We start from the raw sequence: 17185 nt of genomic DNA on the forward strand, positions 1-17185 counted from the left end.
ATAAGGGTGGGTGAAGTAAGCAGCAGTAATGGCAATGTGTCTTTTACTGTAACAAAAATTTTTGAAATTTAAATATTAACCATACTTTTCAATTCCAAGCTGTACAATGGACTATTACTCAGGCTTAAAAAGCAGATTCTGCTAATTTTTTTTTTTTTTTACAACATGAACTTAAAAAGCATGATGGTAAGTGAAATAAGCCAAACACAAAAATAAAAATACTACATGATCTCACTTACACATGGAGTCCTAAAAAGTAGAGTAATACAACTTTGGCTGCCTCAATCAGATAAATTCAAATCCAGCTCGGCCTCTGTCTCCTGCCTTTCTCCAACCTCCTCCACCTGCTGATCTAATTCCTAGGAAGGACATTTTTAGTATATGCAGACTGAGCTCACATTAAGACAGATAGTGTCTTAATCCACCTGGGTTACAGGTGGCTACCTCCTTTCTGGATATGACTGTTTCCTGTTCCTGGCTTTCCCAGAGCTGAGGAGTAGATGTGCAGCAGCTTCCTCTATCTCAGTGTGATGGGGGCAGATTTCCTGCTGCCTTCTTGTTCATCTTGGTCATTGCCTTAGGTTTCCCTGTGAAATACAGCTTTCTTTTGGAATTTTTTTTTCTAGTTTATCATCAATTTTCACTGTATTTTATTTGTTTATTATGTTTGGTACCAGAGACTGAACTAGGGACCTTGTGCTTGCCAGGCAGGCACTTGTGCCACTGAGCTATATACCCATTCTCTTACTCTATTTCTTTTAGAGCTGAGCTGCAAAGTGGTGACATAACTTAGAAAGTAAATACCATAGGGCTGTGGACTATTGGGCCTCTGTCACAGCTACTCAGCTCTGTTGTCTCAGAGCCAAAATAGCCATGGATAATATGTAAAGGAGTGGACATTGATATTTTCCACTAAAACTTTATAAAAGCAAGCAGTGCAAGATTTGATCCATAGGCTGAAGTTTGATGACTCCTATCCTAGTATATATGACTATTGGGTTCTTCATCTCCTTCAGGTCAGGGATGGGGTGGGGGTACAAAACAAGGACTCCAGCTCAGCCTGCATTTTCCTCTGAGCCAAAGCAGAGAGACAGTGTTTGGCTATGCTCTCTTACAATACCATGACCATAAAGTCCAGGATAGCCATAGGGACATGTCATTCAGGGATTGGCAGTTTAGAGGCTGTTCCTCGTGACCTCAGAAAGTAAGTCCTCCAGGTGCGCAGGCCCTGGGGATTCATTTCTCCAACTCAAATCTGCACTAGAAAAACCTCTCTTCTCCCCTAACAGGAACAGGGATTCTTACTTTCGGCTGTCATGTTCAGAGGAAGACTAATTTCTTAGACTTGATTTTTGTTTTTGAAAAAAAAATAATGATCGGCATGAACTGGAACCTGTTTATAGGGTTGCTATGCCAACGAAGTCCCAGGATAAGGCCTGAGAAAAGTAGGACAACTGGATTGGATAAGAATAAATGCTTTTCAAATCCCACCCCAAGCGGTATAAATGAGGCTATTTCAAGCTAAATGAGTAAGACACATCCTGATTGCAACATGACTTCACAGAGAGCTCTGCCCCTTGAGTGTGGCATTCTGCCTGGACGACAGCGGTGACATTTCGGGAGTCATGCTCCTCCCATCATCCTGCGTAAGTTCCTAGAGGCCCAGCCATGCGTGATTCATGTCTGTAACCCTCATCATCTAGCTCAGGATACGAAGGAGTTTTTGTATAGCTGCCATGACCCAAACATAAGAGGTTCACCCCTCCTCATTTGGTTTCCTTTTCCAGAAGCCATTGCTGCCCTTCCTGTGACACACTGTCAGAGCGCAGGGTGGTCCCAGGGATTTCAGCTCCACTTCAGCCTCAGCCAAAATGGAGAGAAGAAAAGGCACACGGCCAGGCTTTTCAAACCAGGTCATACAAACAAGTAGCTTTCTCAAGAATATCACAGCCTTAAGAATTAAACGAAAGATGCCTACTTCAAGTCAAAGTTATGAGGTTTCTTCTATCTTAAGGTCTGCACAAATTGTCCTCTTAGATTTTGTCATTATGGCAGGAAAAAAAAAAAGCTCTGCTTCCCTCAAAAACACAAATATTGCATGAATTTTGCTTCATGCCTGAGAAAGTTTGGAAATAATAAGCTCTTCTGTTCTGGCATTTTTTGGTTTATCCCATGGCTTGTCAGGCTGTAGAAGTGACCCTTTGCCTAAATACACCCTTCAGGTCATTCAGTTCAATCCCTGCAATAAATGACTGCTTAGAGAGGCTATGTGCTAGAAGTTATCATGGTTTGGATGTGTCCCCCAAGGGCCCATTTTTTTTTTCTTTTCAAAGTTTTATTGATAAACATATAGCAATGAGACAGTTTCAAATCAAATCAAAAGTACAGTTTCAACAAATAATACACTGCATATATTCTTCTTAGTGGTTAATTGCTGTACAAGATGCAGACTTGTGATCCTACTTACAAACACCATTAGAAAAAATCATTCTATTCATTAAGAGAATGCAACTATATATCTATCCCAACCACTTTGAATACACAGATACAAAATGGACATTCATAGTTATACCCCAATTTTTTTTTAAGTTCCGTTGTTGAATATTATAGGTGTGTAAACTCAGCAAAATATTCTAAAAGAGTACAGAAGCCCATAATAGCATTGGGTCTTCTGTTTAATTGGCAATGTCAGAAATTATTGACCTGAGTCCCCCACAGCTCAACATAACAACATGGCTTTACTTCCTATATTTCATCTTCATACTTTTCTACTGGATGGTTAAGACCAAGGTAAAGCAGAACCTATGCAACAAGAGTTGTAGCTTTTTGGTTTGAGAAGTTCAGTGAAATGCCCTCAGGATTTATCCTGAGATCCTGTACCTCAGATTGTAGAACCTTTGTCAGTGCAGCCATGTGGATGAGTCATGGCCATTGCTTGGCCAATGTGCTCTCTGTGAAAGCCTGAGAGAGTGTCTTCTCCTCATGTGACTCTCCTTAGGCACACTCCACGTCATCGATCAATTTCCTCTTTGGCCCCATAACCTTCTTGATCAGAAAATCTGGGACACTACTGAGGTACTTGACGTTACAGTACAAGTTCTCATATGTCCTGAGTCTTAATTGACCTTAGAAGGTTAGGGCCAAAATATTGGCTTTCCTTGTAGCCCTCCTTTTTCTCTAATTTTGGTCTGCAAACTTAGGTTGTTAACCATCCAGAAGAAAAGCTTATTGTTATTAAGGGCCCATGTTTTAAAAGCTTGATCCCAGCACAACTGGGAGGTAGTGAGGTGGGGCTTGGCCAGTGGAAATTAGATCATGGGGGAGGGATGCATCCTTAAAGGGGATACTGGGACCCCAGGCCCTTCTTTCATTTTTTGCTCCCAGCTGACAGACAAAAAGGACCGCCTCCACCACGTGTGCTCTCTGTGATGTACTGTGCCCCCACCCCCCACGACAGGCCAACAGGGTTAATTGCTCATGGATCAAATTCTTACAAACTGTGAAACAGTTGACTAATCTCTAGTCCTTGTTACAGTAACAGGAAAACTAACACAGAAAACCTAATCCCTCAAATCATGCTATTGTAACTGCAGGTGGAGCTTTTGGGAGGTAATTAAGATTAGACATCCTAAGAGTCAGGACCTCCTTGATGGGATCAGTGACTTTCTAAGAGACTCAAACTGATACAGACTTGCTCTAGCTTGCGATGTTAGATCCTCCACCATGCTAAGACACAGCAAGAAGGCCCTTATCAGATGCTGAGCAGATGCTAGCACTATGCTCTTGGGGCTTTCTCAGCCTCCAAAATTATAAACTAAGTAAACTTCTGTTATCAGTTACTCTGTCTCAGGTAGTTTGATGTAGTAACAGCAAGCAGAGTAAACCAGAGGCCCTGCCCCACCTGGAACCATAGAGAAATACCCTTATTGAATCTATCTAGGACTAGATGAACCATTATGGGTCATATTTCATTTTCCTCTATTACCTGCAGCTTGTAATATCAACTATAAAGACTACTCTAAGCACTTTCTATCTCCTATGGTTGGAAATCCTACCTCATGATTTTCATTCTGGGATCTTTTGTCTCATGTTTCTGTTTTTAAAAGTTTCTATTGCCTAGATCATCTCAGAAGACAAGAAAAGAGGGGTGGTTTCATTTTTGCATGGTGCTAAGAATTAAACCCAGGGCTTTTACACTGAGCGTTCCTAGCCCCTGGCCCTGCCCCATCCCTCCCCATCCTATCTCATCTCTTCTCTTCTGAGTCAGGGTCTTGCTAAGCCACTAAACTACTTAGGCTGATCTCAAACTTAGAATCTTCCAGCCTCAGCCTCTCAAGATTTTGTGGGCCTCATCAAAATGAAGCTAATGGGATGGCTTACAGGCAAGTAGGTAGGACTAAGAGACAAATGAAGGTGGTCTGGCCTGAAGGAGAGGTTGGCAGCAAAGATGGACCACAGAAGGGAGATTCACATATTAACTGGACTTGAGGTGGTATAGCTGACCCTTGAGCTCTGGTTTAAACAAGCTCTGCTTCCTGGAGTGGGCCTAACTCTCAATTCTTCTTCCTCTCAAACTAAAGCAACATCTGGAGGACACATGGAAGAATATCATTAAATTGTCCTTTTTTTTTCATAATCAGGAAGAGTCAGCAAGAATTGCTCTCCCAGAATTTTTCTTAGGCTGCTGGACAATCTTCTCAATCTAACACCAATATTTTTCTTTTAGTTTGATTTCCACTGAAAGAATCACATTGTCAAGGAAAACCACCCTCACCCTCACCCCCCCACCCATCTTGAGTCCTTCTCTCAAGGGAAAGCCACTGTTACACATATCTGCTGATGTTTCTTTAGTGCTTATTTCCATATCTCTAGAAAATATGATACAACTACTTCTTGATTTACCAGATTTAGTCATCATCTTACTGAATTTCTGTCTTGAGAGGCAAGAATTTATCTACTTACACAATAACCCCTTCCCTTCCTCCTGCCTAATTCTGTGAGGCAAATCACCACTGTTAGCTATCTGCTGCAGTGGTTCTCAAACTTTAGCTGCATCCAATCACTAGTTATCTTATTAAAATAGATTGCCAGAGCCCACTCCATGAACTTCTGGTGGCCCAATAATTGTTATTTCTCACAAGATCCCAAGAGAGAATGAGGTTGCTGGCTCAGGGACCACACTTTAAGAAGCACTGTTCTGTTGGTGAGCTCTACAACTTCAAGTAGAAAACAGCTTTTTTTTTTTGCTTCATCAAATTTTGGAGTATCACTTGACTCACTAATTTGAAAGGCTGAGGTATTAAGAGACCTGCTGTCATGCTTTTCCTCAATACAGTCAAATTTGATGACATTTATATTTTATACTATCTCCATACTTCTCTTTTGGCTTAATTATAAAGAATGAAAACCATAAATAGTGTTAATTTATTATGACTACATGATTACTGTCACAGTAGAGCCAAGACAACTGCCATGCTTATTTTTCTCTATATAGAGAGACAAAATTAAAATCTGGGAATATTAAACTTCTACTTAAGGAACAATGTCCTTCCATCAAGGTCCTTTACTTACATGCTTCTACTTTCTCAAAATCCCACATTTTAATTTGCCTGTATTTGAACCACGGGGAAAAGACCTTATTGTTTTCCAAAAATATTGTGTTCTATGTATACTTAAGATTGCATTCAACACCTTTGCATTGAGTTATATCCGTAGGCCTGTTACAAAAGTTACATTTCTTGTTCTATAGGTTTTGCTTTATCTTGGTTGTAACCATCCAGCAGAAAAGTATAAAAATGGGGTATAAAAAGTAAAGCCATATTAATATGCTGAGCTGCAAAAGGCTTAAGTCAACAACTTCTGACATTGCCAGTCCTATGGATAACACAATACTATTATGGACTACTGGACTATATTGGGTTATTTTGCTGAGTTCACACACCTATAATATTTAAATGACAGAACTAAACAAAATAAGGGATACAAATGAAGGCCAATTTTGTATCTGTTTATACAAAATAGTTAGGATAGATATACAGATACTTAATTCAATGAGAAGAAAGATTTGTACTAATAGTGTTTGGACAGGATATCATGTCTATACTATGAATAACCACTACGAAGACAACAATATACAATGTATTAATTATTGAAACTGTCCCAATAATCAGTTTTGAAACTGTCTCCTTGCTATTTGTTTCTCAATAAAATTTAAAAAAATAAAATAAAATTTTCAAATAGGGTCTGTCTAAGTTTCCCAGGCTGGTCTCAAACTCGTGATTTCAGAGATTTTACTGCCTTTATTTTTTTCTTATCCATACAATACAAATACAATACATTGTACTGTGAACATCTGCCACTTCCTCATCATTCTATTGCTTGTCTTCATTTCACTGCAAGTGCATTAACAAGCTGCTCTACACTGGATAAGCCTTTTAGATTTCCACAGTGATCACACAGTGACTTCCACAGTGACCCTGGGATTTCTACTCTTCACACTTCTGGGACTTGCTGCCACAGTTTCTTGGATTCCAAGACTTTCTTTCTCTAGTTGTCACTGCTGTTTTGTTGGAGAGCATCTCATGTAATGCTCCTGGGAGGATTACTGGGGAGGTAAACATCCTAGGTCCTTGACTATCTGAAAAGTGACTTTATTTTTACTTCACATTTGTTTGGTAGGGTAAAAATAAAATTCTAGTTTCAAAGTCACTTTTTCTTGGAGCTCTGAAGCCCTTAGCTCCACAAAGTCTAGCTTCTAATCTTGCTAAGGAAGAGTCCAATGCATAATCAGCTCAACTCTGGTTCTCTTGTACACTGACCTATTTCCCCCACTGTCACCATCCTGTTCTTCCTGTCCTGGAAATATTTAGACTTTTTCTTCAGTCTTGGAAGCAGTGATTATTCAAAATCATGTATGTATAATAATTTGGGTTTATCTTGCTCATTCATTAGTAGGTATTTTAAATGAAAAAGTATCTCATTAATTGTGGGGAAATTATCTATTACCTCACATAGTCTCTTTTGGTTGGTCTTTTTCCTTTTTCTTATATTTTTATTACTTGGATATAGAACTTTGTATGCTATCATTTAGCTTTTTATTTTTCTAAGAAGAGCTCAGCTCTTCTTAGATGGAAGGTTGATTTCTTACCTTTATCTTCTAATCCTTCCACTGAAAATTTGACTCTGTAATCATATTTCTGATTTTTAGGACTCTTTCCTTTTTCTCTGATTCTTCCCTTAAGGTAGAATTCCACTCATGCATTAATGAATGAAATATATTCTTCAGTCTCCTTATACTTCTTGCATGGACTTCAAGGGTTTCTTTTTACAAAACTTATAATCTATTTTAGTCTCTGAATAACGTTTTCCCTTCAATTATTCTACTTACTTAGATTTATAGTGATCTTTATTTTTTCTTTTCTTTCTTTTTTTGCGGAACCAGGGATTGAACTCAGACCCTTGCACTTGCCAGGGAAGCACTTCTTCTACTGAGCCATCTCCCCAGCCCCCCGATCTTTATTTCTATGTATCATATTTCTTTTGATTTCTATTTCCCTTGGCTATCCATTCATATTTAAGGTCATGGTAAAACTGCCGATTGGAAAGTCTAAGGATGAGACTTAGACTTTGGGTGGATGCAAGGAGGGAAATCTACCTCTCATGATAGAAATTTCAAATGCCAGATTAGGCTTTTCTCTAGGGAATGAACTCAACCACACTATCTGATGCAGTTCATTCAACCCTTTAGAAAACAAATTACTCAGCTGCCTGTGTGGGCTGCTTGTAAATCTGCATATCTGCATTAGGCAGAGGTGGGGACAATGGAAGGACATCTCTTCCACACATTAAACTTCATCTACTACTCTTCTTGATCCCCTCTGTAACAGCTAGCCTGGCTCAGGCTGCAGTTTCTCTGATTCCTCAAGCAGACAGGAAGCCAACCCCTAGCACACTTCCCTCTTCACGCACTCCAGAAAATTATCAGGTTCTCTGCTTAGCTGTTGCCTGTTCCCCACAGTTCTCCCCTTTCCAAACTACTCCTTTATAATCCTTGCAATGGGTCTCCGCAGGCACAGCCATGAACACCCGTGCTTGGTCAGCTACCTCAAGCCTAAAGTGTCCAATAACAACTTGGATACTAATGTGTCCCACACTCTTCTCTCCCATCAGGCCATGTGACCTAAAAATGAGAGTCAGATTCATTGTGGAAATACACACAGAGCAGCAAGGTTCCTACAGGATGGGAGCGAGCTCACTGGGTCAGTTCGGAAATACATAAGAACAGAGGCTGTGAGGTGAGTCCCCATAGCACTTCCACAACACAAGCATGGTGACATTTACCAGGCCAGTGTGGCTTTTCCTTAGAAAGCAGATTAACAACCTGAGGATTATTATTTAGCAGTTGTCATAACATTATGCTTACTGGCTCCCGAGCCTGACCTCTTCAGCCCATTTTACAGAATAGGACACCAATTTTTAATTATCAATGGAGAAGTCATCTTGTCTTTTTGCTGCCCTCTTCCTGGCTTTCTTCTTACCTCATCCTAAGACCCACCCGTCCACTGTCTGACCCCATGAGACAGCCTGTGTCCTCCCACCTCTTCCCTCATTTCACCTGAGCCAAGATATCAGGGACCCCCAGGGGCTTGCAGACCACATTCCCAGGGGAACTTTTTTTGCACTTTGAAAAGGGACAAAAAGGAAAAGAAAGTGTGTGTAAAAAAAATTAAGATATTTCATGTGTATGTAGCAACTTCTTATGATGAATGTAATCTTTCATAATAATAAAAAAATTAAAGTTAAGTTCCTTAAGAAAAAAACCTCATGTTCAAGTCAAAAGCAGCCTCACAAAAGCAGTATCTGCTAGCTTGTGTCTGGAAGCACAAAGGATCCTGACAACGGCCAGCCTTTCCCCAGCCAATGTGTGTGGAGGAAGGCCCACCGGCATCCTCCCCAGGGAATCATCCTCAGCTGAAGGAGCCTCCACTCAATCAGAGCTGCACACCCTCTTCTTCCTCACCCATGGCCAGCTAACAGCTGACCAATATGGGGATAGAGAGACCAGCCTCCATGCCTGGAGGAGAGGACAAGTCTGCTGTCCTTTATGTTTCAGCGTTCCCATCTAGACCTTAGCTGAGACCATGTCCTTGTTCAGCTCCTTACCCTTCCTTTATAGGTTTCCCCTCACCAGCATGGCCTCATGAGTCCACGTGCTCCCAAATTCCCATCTCAGGCTCTATTTCTAGGGAGCCCAAGCAAAGGCAGTGTCACGACTGATATATTGTGCCAACTTGAAAAGTAGGAGGTTAACTATGTGACTCAGCACGGGGCAGCGGCCTTACCTTTAAACATCCTGAACCTATGCAAGAGGAAGGCACCACGATGGTATGGGCCAGTAGCCTGCTTACAGTATGGGGGAGGGAAAGAGGCTGCTCCTCCCCCTTTTCTCTCACTGCTTTTGCTGTCTTCTGTGGCCTTGAACTGTTGCCCCTGTGCCATGTGCCACCCTGCCTTGGAGCCAGCTGAGTATGGACTGAAACCCCCACAAGCTGTGAGCTAAATAAACCTTTCCTTCTTTAATTCTAGGCAGCAGGTATTTTGTCTTAGCAACAAGAGAAAAGTAACCGAGAAAGGCAGTTTGGGGGACACTTTGGGAGAAAACAGATGTCTTGCTAAAAACCTCACTACCTATTTAAACCCCTGAATGGAGATTTCTAATCCCAAACCCTTCCTATAGCTCTATTCATGTCTCTCACCTGCAGGTCACTGATTTGCCTGTTTCTCTCTCTGTTCACAGCAGGCTGGAGAACCACAGAGTGGGACCAGCGTGCGGTTGCACAGCTTTGCCCCGACCTTGCTGAAGTCTGGTGAAACTAAAATGCAGGGTTTCTGGATCCGAGTACTGCACATCTCACAGATGGCTCAGGGCAGACAAGCGGGCGCTGCTGCAGCACAGACCAGCGCCTGGTACCTTCCCTGTACCCAGCATCACTCCAAAGCTCCTACACAGCCACACATCCCAGCACATGCTGAACACGGGGCAGGGTGGGATCCCCCTGCACCTGCCGAGGGCCCGGGCTCCCAGGGACACCCGGAACTCGGCCACGCGCTCAGTAGGCTGGAGCTTTCATTCTTTACTTCACTCCCTCCCTCACCAACAGACAGTCACCGAGGAAGTACTGTGTGCCCATTTAAGCTCTGTCTTAGGAAACAGGTTAGAAACAGAAGACAAATTTGCAGACCAGTTCATGACCTCAAAGGAATTACAATTTTCTAATATTCTGACTTGCCTGAGAATGGTCCTGTGGTAGGTAGTTAAGAGAAAACAAAATCATTCACTTCTTCATTTTGTAGATCAAGAAAGGGAAGGGGTAAACCCTGACCATTACCCTGGGTCATTATTTCTGCTGTGTGTACCTGCTACTTTGAACCCCAAGTGATAACTTAGGTTCTCACCTGATTCTTCTGGGCAATCTTTTGTCCTTTCTTCCATCGCAGAACTGGTGTCAGAGCTGGCAGCTCCCTTTCCTCCTCCCCAGTCACATGTGTCCCAAGGCTGTAGGCGGCTTCAAACACAATGGGGCTGATGACATCCTGCACCCTCCGCTATAACAATAAACAGACAAGTTAACCAAGATGCTGCTGACAGTTGTGAAGAGTTTCACAGCTTACAAAGGCCTTGGGCATGACTTGCTTCTTGTGAACCTCACAACTAGTTTTTAGAACGGGGCATCAAGGCTTTCATACTTCAAATGAAGTAAATCAGGCCCAGGGCTTTATCTTACAGTCTTGGGGGTCACTCCCCTAATAGTGAGGCTCCTTTATTCTACCTTGCATAGTGTAAATTCATCTTCACTTAAGCATATGGAAGACATGATTTTCTGCATCCTCCAAAAATTCCTAGAAGGTGGGAGAGAATCTGTGCTCACTGCTAACCTTTTGCATCCATGGTGACCTGATGATGAAAGCTCTTAGATATAAAGATTATAGATTCTGTGTTAGATCTGGGGACCCAAGAACACTGGGGCTCCGCATCTCCCTAGGCTTAGTCATCCAGAGCTGGGGATGACTTCAGGCTTTGTGTTCTTTCCTCTGAAACTCAAAGACTCAGGACCCAAGAGAATGGCATGCTGGTCGTCACAGCAGGAGACAAGTCAGCACATACGCCCTGAACACTCACAAGATCCAGGTCCATGTCAGGTATGCTAGAAAGATGAGCACCATGCACAAGCCCTGTGAGCTAAGGTGTGTTATCCTCCCCTGCACTGCAAAGGAAAGGAAAGCTACAACACTAAGTTTCCTAAGTCTCATCTTCACCCCTAGAGTTCCTGGCCTTCCCACACAGTGCCACAGCCTCCAGGCCCCTGTGTGTCTCAGGATCTCACAGCTGAGAGTTGGAGGCACGAGAAGCTGACAGCTGGTCCCACACCCAGGCCAATGTGCTCTCCAGCAGTGGGCTGCCATCTGAGAAGTGGCAAAGGAAAGCAGCACCAGTGATCAATGGCCCTGTGTCTCATGCAGAGATGTGAGGTAGAGGTGGCACAGAAAGCAGGAGCGGCCTTGTGGGAAACAAGAGAGGCTGAGGGGTGTGAGGGCAAGGTCTGGGTCAGGAGCACAGGGCGCTGCAGTTCAGGCTGTTCTCTGTATGAATTCAGGAGGTGATAGGAGCAGAGCAGTGTTTTGTCCAAAACAGTAGAAAATTCTTTGTGCCCTAGGAGACTTATAGAAAAGAGTTTGCTTCCACCTTTCCCAGACATCCAGCCCCCTCCCTACAGGTGGACCCTCCTGCCACTTTGGGGGAACAGGGTCTTTGTCCAGCACGTACACCCAGACAAGCAAGGGCTCAGCCTACATGCCCTGTGCTCTCTTCACTCAGCACACATCTTAGAGATGAGCTATGTCTGCACCATCTCTTGAAACGGCACACGGAGCATTACCACAGCGATGTGCTTATTGACCAGTGTTTGAGCTCAGTTTACTTTAACAAGCAAACAGGGAGCAGCTCATCCACAGACTGTGGAAGCACTCTCTAGGAGGAGATTTAGGGACCTAAGTTCCCTGCAACTAGGAGGAGAAACGCTACAATTAAATAAGTTGAGAGAACATTCAAGTCAAACAGAGTTAAAAAGGATCTTCTTCTGTCTTGTTGTTTCTGTTTTTACTACAATTGCCTCTAACAATGGGTGTGGCCCCTAACTACTAGACCTTGGAACTCTGTATTTCCTCAGAGTGTGTGATAAGCAGAACACAATGAGAGATGCCAGAGGACAGGAGAGACTCTCCAGCAGCAGTGCTGGCAGGAAGGGGGGAGGCAAGGCCAAGGGACGCGTGATGGGAGGGAGATGTGGTCACACTGTAGCTGCTGGCCTGTGGGACATGGGGATGGGGCAAAGTAGTACAGACAGCCTCAAGGATGAGCAGCCAAGTGACTAGCAGATAACGTACATTTGGGTCCAGCCAAGCACTCACTCAGACAAACTCCATTGTTTGCATAAGTAAAACATGGAACCTAATGAGGAGAGCGATGGAGCAGCCTTTGGACATTGTGCTTCCAGAAGTGCTCTGGAGCTCCAGATTTGGGGAAAACCATTTAGAACCCTCGTCCTTTCCAGGAGCAAGGCACGTGCCTGGGACCCAGATTCTCCTTGCCTGCCGGCTCTGCTAACTAGATCCTAATGTCTGTTGGTGGCATGCAGAAGAATAAATTGCACCTTTGAAGGCTATCCCAAGGTTTTGCCCTTAACTCCTGCATGTTAGAATAAGTTAGGGGACCTAACTTATTGCGAAGGGGACCTTGGGAGCAGGAAGCAGCAGCCACTTGCCATTTTCTGGCTACTGGATGTGACTGAGGGCTAAGCTCTGCTTCACAGACATTGTTTTAGTCAGTCCTCACAATGTATAGGCTGGTATCTTATTGCCCCATTTTACAGAGAAGGAAACTGACATACAGAAGTTCAGCTAAATTGTCCTCTACCTCAAAGTCTGTAGAGCAGTGGAACCAGATATTCTTAGAGCAGGCAGTAACATTTTCCTTGCTGTCTCCATAAAATACTCTTTTAAAAACCATTCCAACCACTTTAGGCTCTTGCATCAACCCAAAGTATGACTTGTTTACCTAAAATCACATAGAGCACAAGGGAAGAGCAATGTTGCACACAGGGCAATGCAGGGCACTGAATGACATAACTAGGAGAGAGGCCAGAATGGGGGCTGTTTGCAAACGTGCAGCCAGCAGCCTGACCACCGGAGGGAGACCTTAGTCATGTCACACTTTATTCTGGGCAAGCGATTGTGCAACTGCACATTCAGGGTATGGATGCTGTTTTCTGGCAGACTGCATGGACCTGTTTTAACTAAGGAGTTCAGAAACAGCTTCTTATTACATGCCCCAGTAGCTTGGGGCAGACAGGAACTCAAACCACTCTGAGCTGTGAGTGGAGGCAGAAAAAGGCCGACACCCCCAGGGGACAGCCCCGCACTGCCACACTGTGCTGTCTTGCTCAGGGCAGCCAAGGAAAAGCAACAGCACATGAGTGGGTTCCTTCTTGTGTCCAGAAGTACAGCTTCCCTCTGCTCACCAAAGCAATTAAGTGGAGGAACTCAGCAAAAGAGGGAAGCTGCAGCTCTGCACAGACTATAGCTACTAAAATTTTGCTGCTAAAAAAAACTACCACTACAAACTGACAATATAGATACTTTCTCTTAATTCAATGAGAAGAAAGATTTGTACTAATAGTGTTTGGACAGGATATCATGTCTGTATCTTTTACTATGAATAACTACTATGAAGACAATAATATGCAATGTATTAATCAATGTAACTGTCCTACCTGTCCTAACCTGTTTTGAAACTGTCTCATTGCTATTTTTTTATTAATTTTACTGAGAAACAGCAATGAGACAGTTTCAAACCAATTAATAGAACAGTTTCAATAATTAATACATTGCTTATTGTTATCTTAGTGGTTATTCATAGTACAAGATGCAGATATGATATCCTGTCCAAATACTATTAGTACAAATCTTTCTTCTCATTGGTCTCATTGCTATTTGTTTCTCAATAAAATTAATAAAAAAGATAATTATAAAAGTTAATTTTAATACAAATGTTTAAGTCTATGAATATACTGAAGTAATTAAATATAAGAACTTTTTATTAATAAGAATATTTGTTTAATGAGAACAAAATTTTCTAATTATAGTATTTAGGGCTAACACAAATTAATTAAATTTTTAAAGACAAAAAACCATAAAGTTGAAAACCCCACTTATAGAAGAAAGGCTAGAATCTACCTTCCCTGCCAAAATTCTACAGCAGTCTCCTGTTTTGAAAATTGAAGGATCCCTCAAGGAGAACACACAGACTGGGAGCAGAGCTGGCAGTGGCTGAGGTTTTATGGGGAACTTAACATATGCTGCATTTGAAATTTATTGGGTGCTTACTTTATGCCAGGCAATGTGCTGGGCACACATGAAAGAATGTCAGTCCATTATTGCTCTCAGGGGAAACAGGCGAGCAGTGACAATGCCATACAATGTGCACCAGCATGGAGGAGGCTCCAGGGACATGAAGAAAGGACATCCGATTCCTCTGGGACTGCAGGCTTCCCAAGGGGGCATCCTGAGCTAAGATGTAATTCAGAAGGACGCCCTCCAGAGACAGGCTGGAGGTCCAGCTGCTGTAGCAGTGGGCAGAGGATGCAGGGTATCTGGCGGACACTGACTCTGGGAGGTGAGAATGTCAGGCTGCTGGGCAGGAATCGGGGGAGGAGGCTTACCCACAAACCAGGTGCCAGGCAGCCTCACACGTCATGCCAATGTCATTCTAAAAACTAGGAAGAACTGGGAAGGGGGTAAAATAATACTGGAGGTCATGTTCTAGGATAATGCCTCTAAGCTATAGCCTGGAAGTAGATTGATGGGAGCAGGACTCAGGAAAGGATACAGTTAAAGGGGTTCAGGGAAAGATAATGAGGTTGTCAGTCAGGACACAGCAGTAGGACAGAGAAAGGGGGGGGGCACCTACATGGCCAAAGGAAGACATACACTACTGTTTTGGAGGAACTCCTCACTCTGTAACCCAAGTAAGCTCGACTGAATACTGTGGTACCCACTGCCTAGCCACATGACTGAGAAACCTACCCATCACCACTTTTCTCCACCAAAAACTAAAAGGTTTTCATTGTCTGCAGTTAGCAGCACCAACAGCGGGCAAATGAAATGAAAATAGAGTTGGCCTTACTTTAAATGTGCAAGAATCAAGAAAGGTAGCAAATAAGCACTTAGCATTAAGCCAGATAACTGCTTCAGGGGAAAGTCTATGTTTTGTAAAGAGGCCTTCTTTTCTTTCCCCCAAAGATGTGATCCTTCTGTCCCCTCTCTCACCTGTGATCCTGTAACCTCTCTCACTACTTCTACCTATGCTGCGCTTGCCAACCCTCCTAAAAAAGAGAAATTTCTGAAAGTAGGACATCATTTCCATGATCCCTGTGAGCGTACTACAGTCCTTCAGCAGACCACATGCATGGGAGGGGCATAAGGGAGCACCATCCAGTGATGTTGTAGCCATCTTAGTCTGGATGAGTGTAACTTATGGCATTCACACAGTGTAGAAATTGCCCAGCACCATGATTCCAGAATATATCTTTGTTAAACACATGACTCTAATTAGAATGGCAGTTAAAATATTATAGGCTATTTTAAAATTCTCATAAGCCTGAAGATTCTTCTAAAAGCAAATGAAGGGTTTTACATTTCCATTAATAACAGAGTAACCAACTCAATATCTCTCCTCCCGCTGACAACTACAAGAGCTGGATACACAAACACAGGATTGCTTCTGCACACACCTGTTTAAAAGTATCAAGGAACTATCAAGACCACAGGACTTCAGAGACAAGAATCATAGAACAAAAAGATCATGGAGGGGACTGCAACATTTACTAGCACTTGTGCCTTGATGTGCTTCCAGATCTATGAGTGGTGTGAGACGAGAGGCCATGAAGCTGAACATGAAGTGGTAGCTCAAAGGTCAAGTTTTTCCAGTATGCCAAAAAGCTGAGGTAGGAAGACCACAAATCTGAGTCCTGCCTGGGCAACTTAATAAAACCCTCACTTAAAATGTATTTCACAGGGCACAGGGAGGGAAGCTTCTGGGGACATGGCTCAGTGCAAAGATCCTGGGTTCAAACTCTAGAACTATAGTATGGATGAATATTAAATGTCAAGTTTGGAGTTTCTCACAATCTTAGAGATCTGTAAAGACAAAATTTAGAGCTCAAAGCTACTAAGGCAGCCAGGGCTTGAGGAGTGAAGGTCCCAAAAAAGAAAAAGATGCACACTGACGCAAATGTGACATTGGCATTGCTATCTGGGGATTCCACAGCAGTGCAAAGCTATGAGCCTCAGAAACAAAACAGAAGGTTGAAAATAAAATTCAGAGAAGACAAGAGAGTTTATATTTAGCTGGAAATTGGACACAGCAGAACCAGTGACCCAATAGGCAAGTCCACAGGACACATCCACAGCAAATCAAGGGGAGGGAAAGACGGAACATCCAGAACTGAACCTAAGAGGCATAATGGACATTGTGAAAGATGCAATGTTTATTATTACATAATATACACAGCAAAAAGACTATAGAAGGACCCAGAGCCCAGGCCCAGCATGAGTGAGACTGCCCAGGACCTGCCGGATCCTCATTCAACCCAAAGCCTAGGCCCAGCATGGAACCTGCAGCAGAACTCCCTGCAAAGAGGCTAGAGGCAAGACCCACCCAGCTGATTCAGGAACAGAACATCTTGCCAGAGTGGCACAGAGGGTTCAACTCTAAGGGCTGCAACAGGAGAAGTGGAACACAGCAACCACATCCAAGCCACACACACTTGGACAAGTTTGAACTTGGTCAATCCAGACCTGGTGCTAAGGGAATAACTCTATCTAAGCTCTACAACAAAGGTCACAAGGCAGTGCTGTAGAAAATGACAAAGAGAAGGAATAAAATGCAGTCTCAGGCCCTGAGCCCACCCAGAACAAATGCAGAAGACACTAGCATAGAAGAAATTGGAAATCACACACCTGAAATCTCTGAAATAATAGCATCTGAAGTAAAGAAACAACTACAGAAAGGTATAGAGGAAATCAAATCAGAAATAATTTCTGAAGTAAAAAAAGAAATGATAGCTGC

At 42.9% G+C, this 17185-nt stretch overlaps 1 protein-coding gene across 1 annotated transcript in view; it reads right to left on the reverse strand.

The window, feature by feature from the left end:
* The window catches only part of Itga9 (integrin subunit alpha 9), a 392948-nt gene that overhangs the window by 198173 nt on the left and 177590 nt on the right, over positions 1-17185 (reverse strand). The window contains exon 16 of the mRNA XM_004635243.2: positions 10456-10605. Coding sequence (XP_004635300.1) covers positions 10456-10605 — 150 coding nt within the window. The remainder of the gene's footprint in view (positions 1-10455; positions 10606-17185) is intronic.

This window comes from Octodon degus, unplaced genomic scaffold, assembly GCF_000260255.1.
Source record: "Octodon degus isolate 3935 unplaced genomic scaffold, OctDeg1.0 scaffold00071, whole genome shotgun sequence".
Lineage (NCBI taxonomy): Eukaryota > Metazoa > Chordata > Mammalia > Rodentia > Octodontidae > Octodon > Octodon degus.